At 39.8% G+C, this 20489-nt stretch overlaps 1 protein-coding gene across 1 annotated transcript in view; it reads right to left on the bottom strand.

Moving 5' to 3' along the window:
* Positions 1–19803, bottom strand: part of GRM8 (glutamate metabotropic receptor 8) — a 395144-nt gene extending 375341 nt beyond the window's left edge. The window contains exon 1 of the mRNA XM_009286787.1: positions 19294–19803. Coding sequence (XP_009285062.1) covers positions 19294–19803 — 510 coding nt within the window. The remainder of the gene's footprint in view (positions 1–19293) is intronic.
* Between the last annotated feature and the right edge of the window lie 686 nt (positions 19804–20489).

Genomic DNA, 20489 nt, shown 5'->3' with positions numbered 1-20489 from the left:
GATCAGGCTCCCTGCAGGACAATTTTAGCAACAACTTCTGGATAAAGTAAGTATTTGCTCAATTGTTTTGTTTTTTTTTTAGTTATAGAGACAAGATTTTATATTGCACTGTACAGAACATGAATAATCTTGACCCACGAATCCCATTTCTTTTGGCTCGGTGTGTGTATCTCGAAATGGCTTGGGTGACTGAGCTAACAGGAAAACAATAAATTCAAATTATACAACTGGTATCAGCTTGCTAAGCTGATAGCGGGAATGTAAGCACAACCGAATGCATAGTACAGAGTAAAGAGCACCTTTGCATGAACAGTGTGTTGAACAGAGGACAAGGCAGCTCAGACAGTACGCCTGTAGCTTAACCACAAGGCCATCCCCTAAGGCAACTGCAAAATGCCAGCACAAGGGCCTGAGGAGCCTGCCAATGAGGCAAATGAGCCTGATGCAGGAGTGTGTTGTTTCTGGGGCTTATGACCAAACAAAGGAAAGAAGTAAAATGAGAAATGCAATGCAATATATGAAAAAACACCCCAATTTCATTATCTTGCTGTTAGGGGATGAAGAAAAGCTCTTAGTCAGCCTGTTATAAAATACAGACTTTAAAGTTAATTTTTTTTGTGTGTTGTTTCTGGGGCTTATGACCAAACAAAGGAAAGAAGTAAAATGAGAAATGCAATGCAATATATGAAAAAACACCCCAATTTCATTATCTTGCTGTTAGGGGATGAAGAAAAGCTCTTAGTCAGCCTGTTAACAGACACAGACTTTAAAGTTAATTTTTTTTAAATAATGACAGTATAAAAAAAAATGAACTTTTGGTGTCTAATTTCTTCATTAAGACTTGAGAAGGAGAGACATTGATAAATGAGGCTGCAAACTACTGTGCATGGGGAAGAGTAAGTTACATAGATGATATGAGATAACTGTTAGCATTTTCAATGGTTATTATCATCCTGAAAACAAATGCTTGAGCTTGGAGTTTCTGTAGATTAACAATACAACTGACAGATTATACGACCAGAAATATCCCAAAAAAGACACAAGAAACATACACTTCTTGTCTTTCCCTGCGAGAAAACTGCAACGTTACCAACCACTTCTAATGATTTTCAGAGCCTGTCTGTTCACTGCACTCCCGAACAGAAGTGAAGCACTTGTTTGTTGAACTCACCGACCCCATTCTCCCAGTTGCTTCGCTAAAGAGACCATGCAAACTTGCTGTAATTTGTCAGTAGGTTTCCTCCCCTGACACAGTCTTATTTCCTCGCCTTTCACAGGCAGCTCTCTCACCCTCCCTCCATGTTGCTCACCTCTCTCGGAGGCCATCAGAGACCTCCTGGCAAATACAGAGATTTCAGCTCCCACCAGTGTACTCTGTTTATGCCTCACAGATATTCCAAGAAAACCTTAGAAACAAGCTGGATAGTTAAAAATGTTCAAGGAAAACTGGCTGCAACAACCCCCTAGGTTCTGGCTCATAATCAGGAAAGGAGTGTCCCGAGGGGCTGTAGAGGAGCACTGTCAATGTGGGGAGGAAACATTTCCGTCACTGAATCAGGCATTGGCATAAGAGCAATACCAGCAGTAGTTCAGCAGAGGACTTTTCCCCATGAACCTTCCTTCCCGTTCCTGAGCAAAAGTTTATCCAGATAAACCCCAAGCTACCGCTGGTATTAAGGTAAAGAACTGAATTCAAAAATAGATATATTTATGATGGTCTTTTTAAATAAGATAAGGTTAAAGTTAACTCAGGACCTCACAGAATGACTTGTGGTACTGAGGTTTACAAGAGTCAACACCATTAGCTTTACAACTCAAAATCTTGCTAAAAAGATAATCAGGTTTATTTGCCAAGACCTATTTTCCATCCCTCCATGTGGGCTGGCATTCCTGACAGTTTCATTCTACATTAATACCATTTTATATCAGCTGTTGCATTATTTTGCCCCTGGCAGGGACTGGATGCCAGAATTGCCTTTTTTTTTTTTTTTTCCCTTTTCAAAATATTGGCTTATTCTAGTTCTCAGATTTCCCTGGCCGTGTTCATGGAGTAAAGCGCTGCTTAGCAGGAGGGATAAGGCAGACACAGAGTCTCAGAGGTAATGCTGACAACAGGAAATAAAAATCAATTTTACAATCTACACAATATTAGCAACCCCATTGCCTTCTAGGTACTGCGATAAGACACAGGGTGTGGAAGATCCCAGCTGGGAGTCTGAGTGCCCAGCCTGCTCCTGTGCTCACGTCTGCAGCTTTGCCTAGCAAGTACAGCACCGCTCTGCTAGTCTGTGTTGGGGATACCTCACCCGGCACGCCCAGCCTCACTCGTTTTTTCTGCTCCTCTTCCTAGCAGGATCTCAAGACAACAAACCACCAGGCGCTCCTCTTCCTAGCAGGATCTCAACACAACAAACCACCAGCTCTCTAGGGCTTGAGCCTTTTTACTCAGTTTTCTAGTTCAAATTACATTGAATGTTAACACACAGTATAAATAGGTGAAAAGGGCTGTTGCTATTTAAGTCCCATATATTAATCTCCTGTAGGAAATTAATAATAATAATAATAATAAGGGAGCATGATAAATGCCTACATAACTACATGTGCAAAATGTAACTGAAAATTAAGTGTTAACTGTATGCATGTACTTCATCCTTTGCTTTGCAAACACACAATAATTGGCAAGTATCTGCAGATGTGCCGATAGTGCTACTCAGGTACGTTCTGTCTGTCGTACTGAAAGAAAGGTTTTAATGAAATAGATGTCAAGATGGTTTCTTGGATGACTGCTTACACTAGGATTTGATCTCTTGTTTATACTTGCTTAAAATCCATAAATTACAGCATATGTTTCAGAAGCATGTAATTACACTTGTCGTTCTGGGTGTTAGATTTGTAAGTACTGCAGACAAACTGTGCGGTGATAGATGGTCAGTTCAGACACCATTTACAGCAAGTTAAATCATTTTCAAAAAAACACATGTAGCACTGTAAAATGATCAAAGATATATGGAAGTAATGTCACTTTTGGTTTTACAAGTGCTTACCAGCAGCAGAATTTTACTAACTTTTCCTTTCTGGTTTTACCTAACTGGTGCCTACTTGATAATCCTTTGCTTAAAAATACATTAAAAGCTGTTAAGCTTTTCTAGGACAAGCCTGTAGCTGCATTTTGCAATTTGCAGTATTACTATCAAGGTTTGTTCACGTGCTTGTTAGAGAGAATTTTCAAGTCACTCATATGATCACCAGCCGTACCAAAGTGCTACACTAGTCTGTGCGATGAAAAGACCAAAGCATTTCTTTCACTTTTTTCTAAGGTAGTAATAAATGCTTCTTAATTTACACCATTCTGGAATGGTTTCCAGCAGTAACCAAAGGAAGAGGAAACTTTCACATACCATTTTGCACTAAATTTCCATGAGTCACTTAATGCCCTTAAACCAGCTTCAGACATTCTCATTGCTATGGATGGAAATTGAGCCTGTGCCCACGAGAGAACACTTGGCCCACGATACTGAGATCTCCCTCCTGCAAAGCCGATGGTCAGCTGCCACAGGCTTTCCTGGTGCAAAGGACAACCTGCTACTGCAGGCAGGATGGATGATTTTTAACTTGTTGGCTCCAGCATATCAAAGACCACACATGGCTGGTTTTTGTAAACCAAAGCAAAGTCCCTATTTGATACATTGCCAGATAAAATTTGGTGTTAATAGTATATGCACAAGCTGGTCTGAGGCACAGGACAACTCTACTTCTCCAAAAGTATAACCACTTTGATCTAGTGGTATTGCATTTCTCATGTCCTCAGGCGCCCTGGTGCACTGCCCAGGGGTAGCAGCTGGGGCTGCGGAGCACTGCCTGCTTACAGGTCTCAGGCTCCTGCCATCATTTTCTGTTCTCCTGGGCATGTGGTACAGTGCGGGGAGTGCAGAATTCAGCTCGTACAAAGTGGGAATAAATATGTATATGATGTTTCTTAACAACTTTTTTCCCCTTAATCTTTTCAACAGAAGTTTTTAGTAAAATCAGTGAGATTCATATATATTGACATCTCACTCCATAACTCAATTTTTTTCAGTCAGTGGATCTGAAAAGTATCCCAATTAAAGTCATAACTACTGTACTCTTTCATTATGACTTGCAGAAAATCTTAGTTGCATGCTGCCCTTGCCTCCTCCAGCCCTCCCCACATCCTGAGCCTTCAGTTAAGAAATGCCACAGACTTAACTCTTTAGAGAGACTTGTATGTTAGATTTGAAAAAAAAAAGCTTCCGTCATAGTCCAATTATTTTATTTTATTTGTCCATTTGATGTTGGTTTTATGGTTCATTTTCTGTGTGCTTTAATATTTTAATGGTCTTTAGTGTATTATAGGGGGGCGCCTGGAGCACTGCTGCAAATAGGAGCTGTAAAGTAAAATATGACATTATTTATTACTATTATATCAGTCTGCCTAAATAACTATAGTATCCACAATATCCACAATAGCCTGAAGAAAGAAAGAATGACAAATATCACTCTCTGGTTCATTTTCTGTGTGCTTTAATATTTTAATGGTCTTTAGTGTATTATAGGGGGGCGCCTGGAGCACTGCTGCAAATAGGAGCTGTAAAGTAAAATATGACATTATTTATTTCTTTTTTATTATTCTTCTTTCATTCTTCTTGTATCCCTATTATCCACAATAGCCTGAAGAAAGAAAGAATGACAAATATCACTCTCAATAGCTGCTGTGGGATTGTCTTCCAATTTTCTATATTCAAAATAAAAATCTCTACAGTCCTTCTACAAAGCCCTATGTGTAAAAAAATCAAAAGTAGTTACAAGCCTGTATGTTAAGGACAGAAACCATCTAAATGTTATGAGAGTATGTAAATAGGACAGCTCATGGCAAGGGTTTTGCACTGCAGAGATATCAGCCCTAGACACTGAAGGACCTGCTTGGCATTTAGACAGTTCAGAAGTGAGATGGTCAGTACTGTATAGCAGTAGGTGGTTAGAAATTCCTAGTCTTTGGAAGTCACTAGGTCTTTGTCTACAATTGATGAACATACATAGACACTTCCAGAAGTCCACTTGCACTTCAGACTCACGGGAGATGATTCAGCCATTCATATGAATACAAGGGTCTGTCCTTGAGGTCTATGTTAACCTAGGCAGCTGGAGACGGCGGTGAGACAAATCTTGTGTTATCATTCTGGCCAAGACTTTCAAACTTCATTTTAAAGACAAAAGCTTGGAAATCCATTGCTAAAGCATCTAAATGAATGTTTCAGTATTCAAATGCGCTTTACTGTTAGGTCTCCCCATGGCATTCAGCAGGACTTCTTTAAAGGTTTTCCATTGGCTCTGGTCTCTGTCACCACGTATCTGTCATTTTTTGGTAATTTATCCTCTCAATGCACAAGTATGTTCCAAAAGGAAAAATGAGGCTGTAGTAGCTGCCTGTATTATACTTAATAGCCTGGTGGTTAGAGTACTCAGCTGGGAACAACTAACCATTGAGTTATAGGGTTTTTGGACATGAAAGTCTCTCCTGCTGAAGCTGTTCATGTTTTCTAAAACAATTAAGCTTCCATTGGACCCGCCTGAGAGTAATTCACTGTATAGTCCAGTATTCAGCAAGGAACAGGGATAGGTAAGTTCAAATCATTGCTCTAATGAATATTTAATGAATTTTAGCATAGATAAAATAAAATGTTCCCATTGTGAAAGCTTATCAGCGGTGAATAGACAGCATCTGGTAACAGCAGTGTTAACCTGCGTACAGCTGTTCAGAGGGAGGAGAGTGGGAAGGAGGTTTCAAAGAAGCAGATGCACAATTACAGGCCTGTTTTGACAAAGTTTTGACAGTTCTGAGATTAGAGCTCTCCAGGAAAAGTCCTGCACACAAGAGATTCAAGGGATAAGGCCTGTTCTGGCAGAAAGAAAAGTCACGGGGTGGAAGTTCAGGGAAGCTAAATTATACAGAGTGCCCTGGCGTCCCCGCTTCTGCGGGGGTCTCACCCTCTGTGACCAGAACTCTTAATTTTACTGTAAAGCAGTTTTGTCTGTTGTTGTGGGGACTGGGGTTGAGCTGTCCCATCTCCTAAACTATACTTGATTCCCTGCTCTGAATCCAAAAGGAAGGATTTGTCCTAGAGTCTTGTGTAAGTCATGAGTAAACACGCTGTGATAAAAAAAGGGGCACCACCACTTAAGGAATGGTACCCAAGATGGGCTTTAAAACCTATCACTTTTTTCTAAATTATAAAATTTTCAAAATAGAAATAAAATATTTTGTTTCACGTGGAATAGAAGTTAGCATTTAACACAAAACAAAACATTTTGGACAGCTTTCCTCAACAAAATAAAACAAAAAAACCCAACCAAATAAAGAAGCCCCCAAATCCCAATTCAACATGATCATTTTGGTTCGGATTGAAATGAATGTTTATTTTCAGTTCAGCTGTCAAGCTGACTCATTATTTGCAGAGCTTTGCTCACAATATTGCATTCATGCTTTGGGTATATTAAAAACAAATGAAAAGGAGAAAATTTAAAAATAGGAATCACCTTTTCTAAAAGGTGTGGAAGGCCCTCTTAGCTCCTGATCCTGGTAAATAGATGAGGCAGTTATTGCCACACAGCTGCCAGAAGTTGCACTATTCATAGGGATTTTTATTCAAGCTAGAGATAAGCAAACAAACTTTTAATGAAATCAGCATGAAAAATGAAACAAAAAAAAATGGTTCCTGATACACCAAGAAATAAACTGGAATAGTTGTCAGCTAGCAAGTTTTTTACAAAACTGATTTGACTGTCACTCTTCTCAAGCATTTAAGAACAAAAAAATCCACTCAGCCGAATAGAACATACATTTGCACACACCTGTCTTAATTTTCTTTTATCCTACACTACTTAATTTCATGCTTTGTCGTAACAATGGCAGACATTCATTTTTCCCAATCATTCTAATATAGATTGCAGAGATGAGTTTTAACAAATTTAATTTTACTGAGCAATAATCCAAATATTTTTTCCTAACTCTGGGGCTCTCTTTGACTGTCATGGTTTCCTAAGGGGGATGTAGAGCCTCTGATTGCAGGTCAGGCAGGTTTCACCACTTGCTCCAGAGACTGATGACTTGCATATTTAAATCATACAATGAGTTGGATAATCCCCTTTCATAGCAAAACCCAGGGGAGGGAACTATGCAAGAGGATACAAGGGAATCCCTCGTTAAGAACTAGCTATCTGAGGTACTTATATTCCCCCACCCCTCACTCTCATATCTGATTATCAGAGAGCCTTTATATTCACAAATCCCTTTGGGCACAGAAGTGCTATAACCAGGGAAGCAGGGGTGGGGGACCCTGGACTTCAGTCCTCCAGAGTCACTTGGGCACTGAGCTCCATGGGCATCAGCCGACAGGCTGAGGATTCGGTTCTGCATGACTTGCCCAAGGTCACAGAGAAAATCTGTGGTGAAGCAAGACAAAGGATGTAAGGCTTCAACGGGCACTACCACACAGCAAGGGCAGTCTGTCACACTCAGACAAAGCTTTGCAGCTTGCCATTGAGCCAAGTGATTATTTGACCCATCCCAAAAATACCCTGTGTTTTCATCAGCTCTTTACATCTTTACTCTTATTCTCTCCTGCATGCCAGAATCAAACATTATTTGATGCGTATGCAAAGACGCAATAAAATAAGTGTAACTTGAATGGTGAATCTTCATTCCTGAAGCACAAGTCCTTTGCTATTCAGCCTGAAAATAGAAATAAGGAGAGAAAAAAAGGAAAAAACAAGCTTTGAAACTTGGCAGGAACAGCAGGAAATCATACCTTGAGTCACAGGGCACTCTCAGCATCTGTTCCAACTGCAAGCTTTTCACGCTCCCGTATACAGCACAGCTACCCTCCTTTCATATTCCAGTCCCCACGACTAGTCCTACAGATATTATTCTTTCTCCGCAGTACATCTTGTGTCAAATACCTTACAGTTTTACAAAATGCTGTTCAGTTGGTACTATAGATGTGAACTGGCTCACAGATGATGAGTTTTTGCTGTTCAGAAGATATTTGGCAAAACAGTTCCCAGTGGGCTGAAACAACAGCTCCAACTGCATTTAGGTATTGCAAGTGGAATTGTTTGTAACATGCAAAAAAAAAGAAATGCTGGTTAATAAGATAAATGTTTACACTTAAACTTTCAAAGAGCATCATCAAATCCTGTCCAACAAAGATGACAAACGCATTTTTTTTCTCTCAAGTTTCATGCTTTCTAATAGCTTTTACTTTCATTACAAACTTCAGTTCTGCCTGAACTGAGCACGAAGAGAATCAGCCCTTTAATCCTCAGGACAATACATATTTTCTTCACACTTTGGAAAGTAAATATAGCAGCTGGTAACTTAAATACTGTGTGTTGTTATGCAAAGGATCGCAAACAGAACCATCAAAGTTAGGAGTGGAGAACACTGGCTACTACTGGCTATCTAGATTATTTTCCCAATGATACAAAAATGCATATTTTTATACTTCTATCCACTCTAATTTTCAGAAAGCTAGGAATTAGGAAATTTGGCATTTCTCCTATCCCACACAACTGGATTAACCTTTAGACAATGTACAACAGTGTACCTCTTGGCAATATTTTTTTCTAGTAGTCAATCTATATTTTGCCTCCTGAAACAACATCCTAGCTATACATGTCTGTGCTCTACTAACTCCTCTTTATGAGTAGAATTTGGGGTGTTATGTTTGTAGTTAGTCCATACTATAAAAGCCACTGCAGAGACATGTCTGTGGAGATCAGATTGCCAGCTCCCCCAAAATCAGTGCTGTCCCACAGAAACAAACCATCTCTCTTCCAATTGAACATACCCATATCTCTTTGCAGACTGAGGCCAAAAGAGCATCACCATGATCATATCTGAAAACATCATGAAGCAATAATTGAGGACCCACATCTGCTTTTGCCACACACCTGTTGAACTCCTGTGCTGGAATAGAAAGCCTACTGACAGTAATACCAACGGGATGCAATATTGCATGGACGCAGGACATTATTTGCCTCTGGATAAATCCAGTTTTAGAGTGGTATAATTCACTGTCTTCCCTGGAATACATTGGTCTCTCAGAGATTCTTCCTCATTTAAACAAGACTAAAAGTGACACAAAAATCAGACTCCATTTCCCTTTTGAGTAAGCAGATTTCAACAAGCAGGTCCTATCCAGCTGGCTACAGAAGAATGTAGTTACTTATGCTACTTATCTGCTGCTCCTGAATCCAGCAGAAGCCAGATATCTGAATCAGAAAACAAGACTTGCCCCTGCAGCAAGCCTTCTGCAGTCTTGGGATTCCCAGGCCTTCACATTTTACATTCAGTGTATGATACCAGCCTGTTTGTCTCTTTCTGCAGGACATGTTTTTGTTTGGTCCCGGACTTCATAGCAATGAGCATAGTCTGAATCCCCAGGATTTTTTGTGCTGCTCCTAATGATAAGTGAGTTCCTTGTCTTAGATTACTAAGATATGTTCTCTTCTCCCACAGCGCTCTCTTGAAAGGTTGTTTTGACTGTATAGTCCACAGCCAATGAATTTATGATAATATAATAACGTAGCAAATATACATGTGCAAAAGCACACATACAGCCATTATATATTCCCTCCTTTCTAGTATTAGCCAGTATGTATTGTCTTCTATAGCAGTGCATTTCAACATTTTAGCCCATGCTCCACTTCACTTAATAATCCTTTCACATATCATCCAAATAGGCAAGTCTTGAGAACTCCTGTGACTTCATCTGCGTTCATACGGCACACCTTCTAGACTGGTGAGTCCTTGTCTAGGTGACAGCCCTCAAGGTAGTCAGCTCTTCTGGAAGGGGACTTTCCGTGTTTCAGCACTATTGATAAAACCAAAGCATACTCATGGCACCAAAAGAAGAAATAAGAATGGCAAGAAAGCCAGCCCTTTCTGCAGCTCATTTCTTGGGTTTTGTTTTGGAAGTGTCAGGCCAGGAGAATTAGTGCAAGATCTTCTTTGAAATGTTTCTCTAAACAATAGCCTAAATATAACTGTGGTGATAACTTTTCACTAAGACCTTAACATTTGAAAGGACTTTACAAACAAAAAACAAAGAAAATTTATCTGAATAAGAGTAACAATCACCGTGGGGGATCAGTGCTAACATAATGTAATGGAATTGCTTGACAAAATTTTACCCAGCCTGGAAGAAGACTGTAACGGCATTTTAAATGTGACAGAACCACTACCAAAGTAAAAAAGCTAATGGAAGTTGTTAGGAGCTTTTTGTAGAATGATACCTAAAATGGGCTATCATCCTTTTGCTACTTTTAAGTTTATAGAAGAGCCATGTGCATAAATGTACCACTGAAGAAGGAATAAAGATCCTGACTCTGCCTCTACAAATACTGCTGCTACGCAACTAAATGCTGGAGGCACCTTCTATGAAAGAACATAAGCCAAAACTCGAAATATGAATTATTCCAGCTCAGAGAAATCACTTTTGCTCCTGTTCCACAGTCTCAAGCTATAAAAGAAATACAATAGGAAAAGAGCTCTTGCAATACCATGGCATATCTCAGCATTGCTATCAGAAATAATTTATTTCAGAGAAGAGTTAGAGCCAGATATCTATCTGAAGTGCCAGACACAAAATCCTACAGTGAGGTGAAAAGGAGAGACCCTTGTCCCTTAAGGGCCCAACCTCTCAACAAGCATTTCCCTTATTTCCTGTTATCCCCATAGATAGGCCTTACTCATAAGTCACCCAAACTCCAGCTCTTCCTCCTGCTGACCCCCTCACCCTCACAACCTACAGAAACTGAGACCTAGTCAGAGCCTTGCTTATTCGGCATGTCTGAAAAAAATTTGTCTGGAGGCTATGGAATGAAATACTCACTTGAAAAATATTGGGAACAGTGGTCAAAAAGTAGCTTTCTTAAGACAACAAGAGAGAGAAATAGAGCGGGGGGGGGAATGGAAGAGAAAAGAAGATTAATAAGATTCCTCCCACAGGAAAGTGAGGATGGAGTTAAGAAACTGGCACCACCCTTGCAGGTGTTTAAAATCTTCTTATAAATGTGTTCAGAGCCACCTATGACTTGCATGCAAGGCTTCCAAAACCTTCCAGCGAAAAGAGGTTCTGTCTGGTGAAAGTGCAAGCATGGATCAACCCATCATCTTTCTGTAAACGTGAAAGATGCATCCACACTCATAGACCTGATCCAGTCCCCCTCTGAAAGCATTTTACTCTCTCTATTGAGGACACAGGCAGCCAAGGGCAAACGGTCTCCTAATTTAAAACCTCACTTAAATGCTTAATTGTCCTGTCAGAAGGATAGGGGACATAATATCTTGCTTTTCTGATCTGGGAGCATAAGAAGATCCCAGCCCAGAGGAGCATTTTGCTCTTGGCTATTTAATTCATTCATGTGGAATTAGTGTCCTTCAGTAAGACTTTTGTTTGGATGACTATTTTTCTCTGATAAATGCTAGCAAACACAGGATATACATTTAAGCACTCTAAACCAGTTTAATCCTAAAAGCACAATGTGCTTTAGGGAAAATAATGAAGATGGAAATACACAAACCCACAAAATCTACCAGTTGGCTGTAACACACAATAGTGCCTGGTTTCTGATGACAGTCAGAATGCAGAACTATTCATATTGCATAGCTGTCACTGTACTGAAACTATTATCCACCAGGGGAAAAAAAAGTCTTAATTTAGTTCTCATCATAGCTAATAAAACTAACATTGCTGTACTAAAACACTGAAACAGCATCAATGATCCTTGCAGTGCCTTGGCTTCCCTTCAGTGTGACATAGGAGCAGAGGAGCTCTGTCCTGAGAAATCAGCAGTGACGTCTATGCTGGTAAATCACATAATTTCAGAGCACATCCCTCAGCACCAGCTCAGCTGCCTCCACTGCTAGACTGTCAGGATGGTCCATAGCTCAGCCACGACCTGTGCCAGCCAGCAGTCACAATTTTCAGACAGGCTTCAGAAGTCAGCATGGGTCAGGAATCATTCCCTCCCAGCAGTTTGCATGCAGCCCCATGATTTGGGGGAATAGAGGACTTTATGATACAGATGTGGATTGTCTGTGTCAGAGGGCCTCGTTGCCAGAGAACTATGCCAGGTATATTTTGTTTACTAGCAGAGATGTAAAAAATGCCTCCTATTAACACAAGATCTTTAAAAAAGCCCACTGCAGAGTTTGTGTTTCTGTGTGTAAGTTAGCCCATGCTGAACTGCTAGACTCCTCTCAGCCTTTTCGTCTTCTCATTTGTGAAATTATGACTGATATCTATATTAATATAGGTAATATTTAACAAATAACTCAGCAGCCTCTGTCACATACAAACAACCCTAATATGGTGGTAGGAACTCAGCAAAACTTCAGCCATGAAAGGGTGAAATAATTCTCTCCACATATGCAGTTTCCTTCATGTGAGGGAAAGATGTGTGTGTGTATATATATATATAGTCCCAACTGCCCTTGGGGAAGTAGAAAGAAAATCAAACCGTTGGCCTTTAATAGTTACACTCTCTTTGTAAGGTGCTTACATACTGTGGTTATGGAATGACATAAAAACCTCAACATTTTAGACAGCTTCAACTTGCCTACAAAGACAGGGGAAACATCTCAAACCATTTAACAAACATTAATCAAGCTTCTGATTGTTCCTGTGAAACGGTTAAATACAAGCAAATCAAAATGACAAAAGAGAAGCACAAAAAGGACAAGAGATGCTTCTCAACCCTTGTAGCAAGCCAATGACAAACATGGAAAATAATACAGAAAACCAGAATGCCCCTTTGCTCTAACCGCTAGTTATAGCTCCATCCAGGAATGGGAGAAGACTAAAAATATTAAATCTTTAGAGGAATATTTAAGGAACTAATATACTGTAAAATGCTAAATGAATGCATCAAGTTGCTTTTGTACTCCATTGCCTCAAGCAGCTTAGCAGAAATAAAATTTGATGCTAATCAGTCCTCGCAGTTTTCACAGAATCTGAAAACCTATTATTTTCTCTGTCTGCAACTAAAAAGTTTCCCAACTGTTTCATTATTGATACTTGTAAAGTCACTGTTGCACCTATAATTTTATCTTGATGTTGACCTGGCGTTTGCCTCTCTTGACCATAACACATTTAACCTAGTACTGACAGAAGAATCACGGTTGAATTTAAAGGGGTTTTTGCATAATCAGGTATCTACTACCATGGAAATATAGAGATATGAATGTTGTTTCTATGTAAAATAAACTGAATTATGAAAAAAACAGAAAAAATTGAATTATTATAATGGTATTTTGCAGCCAATAACAAGACAAGATGTTCAGGCGCTAAACAGATATGTGCTTGTAATAAGCTACAAAAAACACCATAAAATTAAATGGGATGTATTGGCAATGGTTTCCTTTTATAATTAAAAATGATTCAGAAAGTGAAAATATTATCTAGAACAAAAGTAAAACAAATCTGTTCATCTTAAGAGCTGATTTCAAAATGTTTCAGTCGTCTTCTCTCTACTAACAGCAATTTTTCTTCACACTTCACAAGATTTTCCACATTTTTTTTAACCACAAAAAAAAATCATTCTATTTCAAATTTCAAATGCTATGCAGCAGAAAATGTTATTGACAAATGTAGTGTGACAGTGAACAGAAAATTAATATATTTTAATCAGTGCAGCACACTTTTTATTAATGAATGCCAGTATGTTGGGTAAAATTCTTGAGCCTGTTCTTCACTTTTTATAAAGTATATGGTAAAGCTCTTCCATTATGGAAAGGCTCTGCAGTCAGACATGGAACAGACTGACTCCTGCATCCCCCTAGAGCCTCTGAAGTCAGTAATGCTTATGAGGTGCAAAAATTTCTGTAGATATAGAATAAGGACCTGTGTATGGTTCAGGTTGCCTCACAAAAGTATGTATGTACGCTCTGAAATTATGTGGTAAAATGTTATTACATTTTATTTACATCATATTCCCTTCAATCATGAGGTGCACCCTATTGCCACAATTAAATACATAGCCCTGTATTTATGAAATTCAGTGAGGTTAGCCTCTGTACAATGGTAATTCCCTCGTTTCTGGGACACCTGTCTGATGTTTTGTGCAGGTCTGGAACACAAGGAAGCAAGAGCGCCGAATGGCAGCCAAACGTAAAAAGACCTGCAACCAAACCTAAAAAAAAGCATCATCCAGTTACAGCCCTGGTAGCTGCACAAGGCTACCAGCCAAAGATATACGCTAAAACCCAAAATGAGGCAAGGAAACAACCAAAGCAAATAAACAAAATGCTGAGGAAACGAATATATTCACTTCTAGATTTACTGAAAGAAACTATCCCTTGCATTTTGGATGGTTGCACATAAAGTTGAAAGAGTAACTCCATAATGTCATTTGTACTTGTACTTCTGAAGAGGTAAATGTGTATGAAATGTATAAGGCAAATGCGCATGAAGTGAATATTAGTCCCTCCAGACAGCAGCTATTAAAGTGGATTACAGTGATGCAGCAAGAAGGGAATTTGACCAAAAAGAGGAAATAAGTCATTTAGTCTTGGGAAAAGAGGAGAAAACAGAAGGCAAGGCAAGGCAAAGCAAGGCAAAAGGCAAGGCAAGGAAACAAATAAAACTGTTGATGAATATTTTGGCTTTATATGCATGTACATAAATATATACATAAAAGCTTAAGGTCACAATTCACCAAGCATACTGGCCCCCATCTCAATTCACATGCAAACCATCATCCCTAGGCTGCTTCTAGTGTGACATTGGCTAGAAGATGTGTGAAGGTGACAGATGGAGCATACCAAGGAGCTCAGAAACAGTGTGAGGTTTTTAGATGGGAGGACACTAGCATAAATAAATGCCTCTCTTTTTTCAGCAGTTTTTAACCATTGACATGAGTTATTCAGACATTAAACAAGTAGAAGCTTTGAATACAGGGAACATAACACATGAAGTAAGCTAAGTTACAGAGTTTCTTGTTGCCTCCAGGACAAGTTTTGAGGGACTGGGAACAGCCCAGATGCTTGTAAGCATCACACAAAGCAGCTAAAGGATACCACCCGGCCGTGCCTGAGCACCCTACAGGAAGCCAAAATTTCAATGAGACAAAGCCAAGGAAGGGTGTAAGAATAAGCTTTTGCCTGATCAAGTCAATAGAAAGGTTGCCTTTGTGCTAGTGAGCGCTGGCCAACTGAGACAGCCAGCCCCTCATAGATCCTACCAGCCAAACAGAAACCAACTTGGCAGCAGGATTTCCAGACTGAAAAAAAACCAAACACCAAACAATGTCACTTTCTGTTACCCAGAGGAAAGAGCAGCTCCTAGTGCACCAGAAGAAAGGAAAGAGGCTGGCCCATTCCTGTCTGCCCTATTTCTACAGTCATTACCATAGGAAATGCTAAAAAACTGTCAAGGCTCTGAATGCACCAACAGGTCCTGCAACACCCTCCCTTCCCCAGCCCTGGATTTGGCTCCGTGTGTTCAAGGTCATCTCCAATATGGCGCAGATATGTGACCCTGGATCAGCCCAGGAAAACAGCTAAGTTGTGAGGAAAAGCAACAAGAAACCTCATCTGGACCTCTGTCCACCTTCTTTGCTGGGCAGCTGCATTTCAGCTCTGGCCCTCGCCCTTGGCTGCTGCTTGAGATATGCTGCTTGCCTCATACCTTGCTGACCATGACCTTGCCTTGCTGACCCCAACCTTGCCTTGCTGACCCCAGCCTTGCCTTGCTGACCTGACTTCCTGGCTGACCTTGGACCTAACTCATTACTATGGACTTGTCTGGCAATCACTGGACTGTTGGCTGAACCTGGTTACACGGACAGACCTGTTTTGTTCTTCTCATTCAGGTGAGGCTGTGAGACAACTGCATTTCTTGCCTTGCTGACCCCTTGCCTTCTGTCTCAATTTCCCTTGTGAGGCAGCCCACTCCTGATGTTCTCTGATAAAAACAACTTAAAATGATGAGCCAGCAACTTCAAGTGGGGACAATCTGTCCTGAGGTCCACGAAAAACTGTTTAAGTGGGTAGCTACTGTGTTACTACCTAGCACAGTCCTTCTGTGCTCCCCTCTGAAGGTCCTCTCCTTCTTCCACTATATTTGCAGCAAGACCACCTCCACGTTCTGAAAGCTTAATAAGCAACTGTTTCACACAATCTTTTTTGCATCAAGGACCAGAGTAACATAAGGCAAAAAGCAACCTCCTTATGATAATCAAGGAAAAACAGGTCCACTTTCAAACAGTTAATTCCTTGAACAAGTATTTCCTGTTTGTAAAGTGCCTCTGAAGGGTCTAAAACCATCAACAGGTGAAATTAGGCTGTCCAAATTTGGACCTTAATGTTTTAGACCTACTAAGGGCAGAAAATCACCTGCTAAGCAGTGATGCGCCTGGAAATTCACAAAAGGAGAAAGGACAGAGAAGAATTCAAGGTGAGCCGTTTGACCAGGAGAAACGCTATAGGTTAAGGTCATTTTCTGTGTTGCTCTCCTTCCCCTCTTCTCATGAAAATACTTAGATAAAGGGATACCATGACTATCAATCAGTTTATGCTATCCACCAGATCATCAGATAGGACTATTGACCTGTATGTTTTATGTTGTAAAATCAATAAAGAAAGAAAAAAAAAAGGCAAGAAAAAGAAAAATAGCACCATGAAAATCCAAGCTGTGAAGCATACTTTCTCAGGCTATCTTTGTTTGTGTATTCACATTGAGTGATATAATATATTTCTCACAATTTCATTACAGATTAAAATTTCACTGGATAACAATGTTCTCAAAAAATATGTAGTCCTGACATTTAGGAGCTTCAGAGTAGATATTAAAGCAATACTGAACTTCAAATTACATGTTCAACTTGCTGAACAGAACTGTTAGACAGCAATATGGATGAATCACACCCATCCTCGATATAATGTAAACAGGCATTTGCATGATGGTGATCACTGACTTCAGTGAAAGTACAGGCATTTACACCAGCTGAGTGCCCAGCCTTGACATATATCAAGATACAGTGAACACAATTTCATACCTGGAGCCTTTGTGAGCATGGACCAAAGTCCTGGTCCTCAGCTGCAGAGCCGTGGGGATGCATCAGCTGAGAATCTCAGCCCATGTCTTTGGTCTGAGTACAACCCAAACTGGATTATACTTCTATATTTCTGGCAAATGACCCTTAATTTCCTAATCCTCTTGACTATAACCATTGTGAACGGTTTCTATAATGCTGCTAACTAAGGGCCTTATCCAGAAACCTTTACTCATGCAGAGATAACAGATCTACTTCTGAGAGGAAGGTGTAAAAACAGACTTCAGACGCAGATCCAACATCAGACATTAAAGGGTATAATTTGTCATTTTTTACATTAATAAGAATATTTGTGCAGGATCTGCAATTAAAACTAAAAGAGATGTCTCCTCCTTTTGCCAGCAGCTGTGTTACATCAATTAAATGGGTAAATAAGATCTTTCCCCAGAGGGGATGTCACGTGACCCTCTATTGATTAAGACTGCAGTAGAACGTTATTTGCAATCTTATTGCATAATGGAAATCAGGAGGTAGCTGTCATGGTTTCAGAAGACAAATTGCCACTATCTTAGACAATTCATAGGCCTCTTTCCTTCTTGCTGCTCTTAATTCACCGTTAATGCATGTCTTACAAGGCTTTGTTTCTTAAATCAGTCTACGGCACTGTATTCAACTCAAAACTGGGTGTAAGTCGTAGTCGACGTGGCCCTGCATTATGATGGATATTAAAGTGACCGTTCCATCTATCATTACTTCAGAACTATGCATTATTTAATAGGGTAACACAACTTCAAAAAAGGACGTGAAATTAAAAATAGACACCTCCCGCAACATGCGTGATTGTTCCTCCCCCACCAGGCACGTCTCCAGAGGTGCTCTCCATATAGAACATTTTTAAGTCTTAGCTCAGTTTTGTGCACTTGATTTTCACAAGCAAAACATATGGCTCGAACAAGTCCACTACTCTCAAACCTGTGCAGTAAGTGCAGCTAGGGATCAGTTTTGAGACTGTAATGAACACCTGACCACAACCCAGCAGACACTTTGCTCCTCCACTGAACTGTAAATCCATCATTATGCCCTTCATGGGAGAACCAGAGGGGACGACAAAAACCCCCTTTTAAATGACCAAAACACTCTTTGCCAATTTGAGAAACCTTCAAAAAATAAGCCAATCTTTCCTTACTTCTAATCAATCTCTCAGTTACAACAATCAGAAAACAAGTGCAACACTTTCAAAATATATAACAGCAGTATTTAACATTACCAGAATCTTCTCCACCAAAGTCAAAGAAATGGTCTTTAAGTGGTCTTTGGTGGTTGTGAAGTTGTAGGACATAAGGCAAGATTTCTGAACGGAAGGAACGTGTCTGAATAACAGTGGGCGGTAGAACAGCAATAGATTCAGACAAAAGTTACAGTCGTTCTGTGTGTAGAAAAAAGTGTTCAACTTACCATCATCTGTTTGCCATTGCACAGGATTAAAAATTAAATGTCTGCTGCCTGATCTGTTCCAGCTAAGTTGATTGATTAAAATGTGCTCATCTTCCCATCTAACTTAGCAAGTTTAAAAGTGGCAGATTTACTTTTCCATTATTTATAACACCAGAGTTTAATAAAGTACATGGAAGGAAATGCCAGTAGAACTGTTGTCCAAAAGTAATCTCTTACAAAGTGATAACAAAGGCTGGGAAAAAAAAATCACCTTGTAAAAAACATGGAGGAGGTTAGATTTCAAGGAAATCAAAGATATTTCAGTCCACTTCATTTGGCTAGACATGCACATCAATAGCACTAGATTACTACTGGCATATCTTCCTATTTAGGGAAATTATCTGGTCCTCCTACAAATGGATTTGTGTTTAAGCCTTATATTTCATTCTCCTGGAAATTTGGGAAATCAATCTCAACCTAGACTTGAGGAGCATAAACGCTCAATATGGAGCAAATATGAGTAGTAAAAAAAGAAGGATACAAATCCCTAAAGAATTAAAATGTGCTCTGGTTGCTCAGAACTTCAAAAGAGGCATTTGGCATTTTAAATTAGGGTCTGCAATTATTCCTTTTTTTTTTTCCTTTGCTTTGAAAGGGCAAACCACTCATTTCAGATTTCTGAATCTGAAAAAGTCCTTTCTTTTTTGAAGATAAAACAACACAGTCACCTCACTTATTTCATTGTGCTTGAAATTTAAAAGAAAGGTAGAAAATGTTCCTTACCTTAAAAAGTCTTAAAATATTTGCGACCATAATGGACACAGAACTTGCTGCAGCACCTATCACACCTGATATCTTGTCTGGCTTAGTGAAAATAGGTGGGTCACCATTAGCACACTTCACGTCTGAACCATCTTTTTCTATCAACGCTTGCACAAATGTTAAGGACTGCTCCAATGCATAAGTGTCCCTGGAACACGTGTCAAGGATCCGGACACCTAAGGTGATATTGGCAAGAAGATCAGGGTCTTTATTAATCTGATCGATTGCATACAGCATTGCCTCTAGTCTGTGGATCCCTTTCTCCTTCTTGAGCTCCCCACAAGGCACCCCTCTATCGCCTTTTGCATGAACAGGGAACAGTCCTCCCAAGATGATGTCCCCATCCAGTCGGATGGAGTGGGCATATTCCTGGCCATGAGTTCTTTGCATCAAAGTGAGTATCCAGTAGAATTTGGCTGTTAACAGGAAGAAACAATGGCAGGAAACTAATCGTTTTCCTTCGTATACCATTTTCTCTGAAGACGTTGCTGTTATCCAGTATCCAGATTTTCTTCTTGCTAAAGGATGAGGTTGACCATTTGAAGCTGCACTTTCTGGAGGCTACCATCAGTGCCCAGTAAGTAATATAGAACCATGCGGTAGGTAGAAAAAGGATCTCAGCAGAAGTACATAAAATGTGTTTTACAAAAAATGTCCACTGATGTCATGGGTTGATCAGCTTTTCTGAGAGGTGGTTTTCAATTGTTCTTAATTGATGGTGAAGTGTAGGGTAGCATGTCTGGTCCTTGTGCTAAAAGGAGGTCAGTAGCTTATGTCCTTGTATTTTGCCCTGCAGCTGAGGTACTTCTGGAAAAAAAGAAAAAAAAAAAACTGTGAGAAATACCATTTAGTTCAGTAGTTTTATACCTGTCACACAGTATATTTATTTTGAATATGAGTTACATCACCTAGGTTTTACTTTTGATATTCTGTAAGGGAGTAATTCTTGGCCTTCTGTGAATTTGAACACCTAGCTGCACTGTACTACAAGCTGGGAAACTGATGATACCAGCAGAGCAAAAGGCAACTCAGGGGAACTAAACTTATCTTGGTGTTCAGATTCCAACCAGTAATTCGTATTTACCTTCACATTGCATGACACCCAGACACAGAGTTGATCCGTAACACATTGTATTTTCTGTTTTGCTGTATCATTC

This window comes from Aptenodytes forsteri, unplaced genomic scaffold (genome assembly GCF_000699145.1).
Source record: "Aptenodytes forsteri isolate BGI_AS27 unplaced genomic scaffold, ASM69914v1 Scaffold166, whole genome shotgun sequence".
NCBI classification, from domain to species: Eukaryota; Metazoa; Chordata; class Aves; order Sphenisciformes; family Spheniscidae; genus Aptenodytes; species Aptenodytes forsteri.
This window is presented reverse-complemented; position numbering and strand designations above follow the sequence as displayed.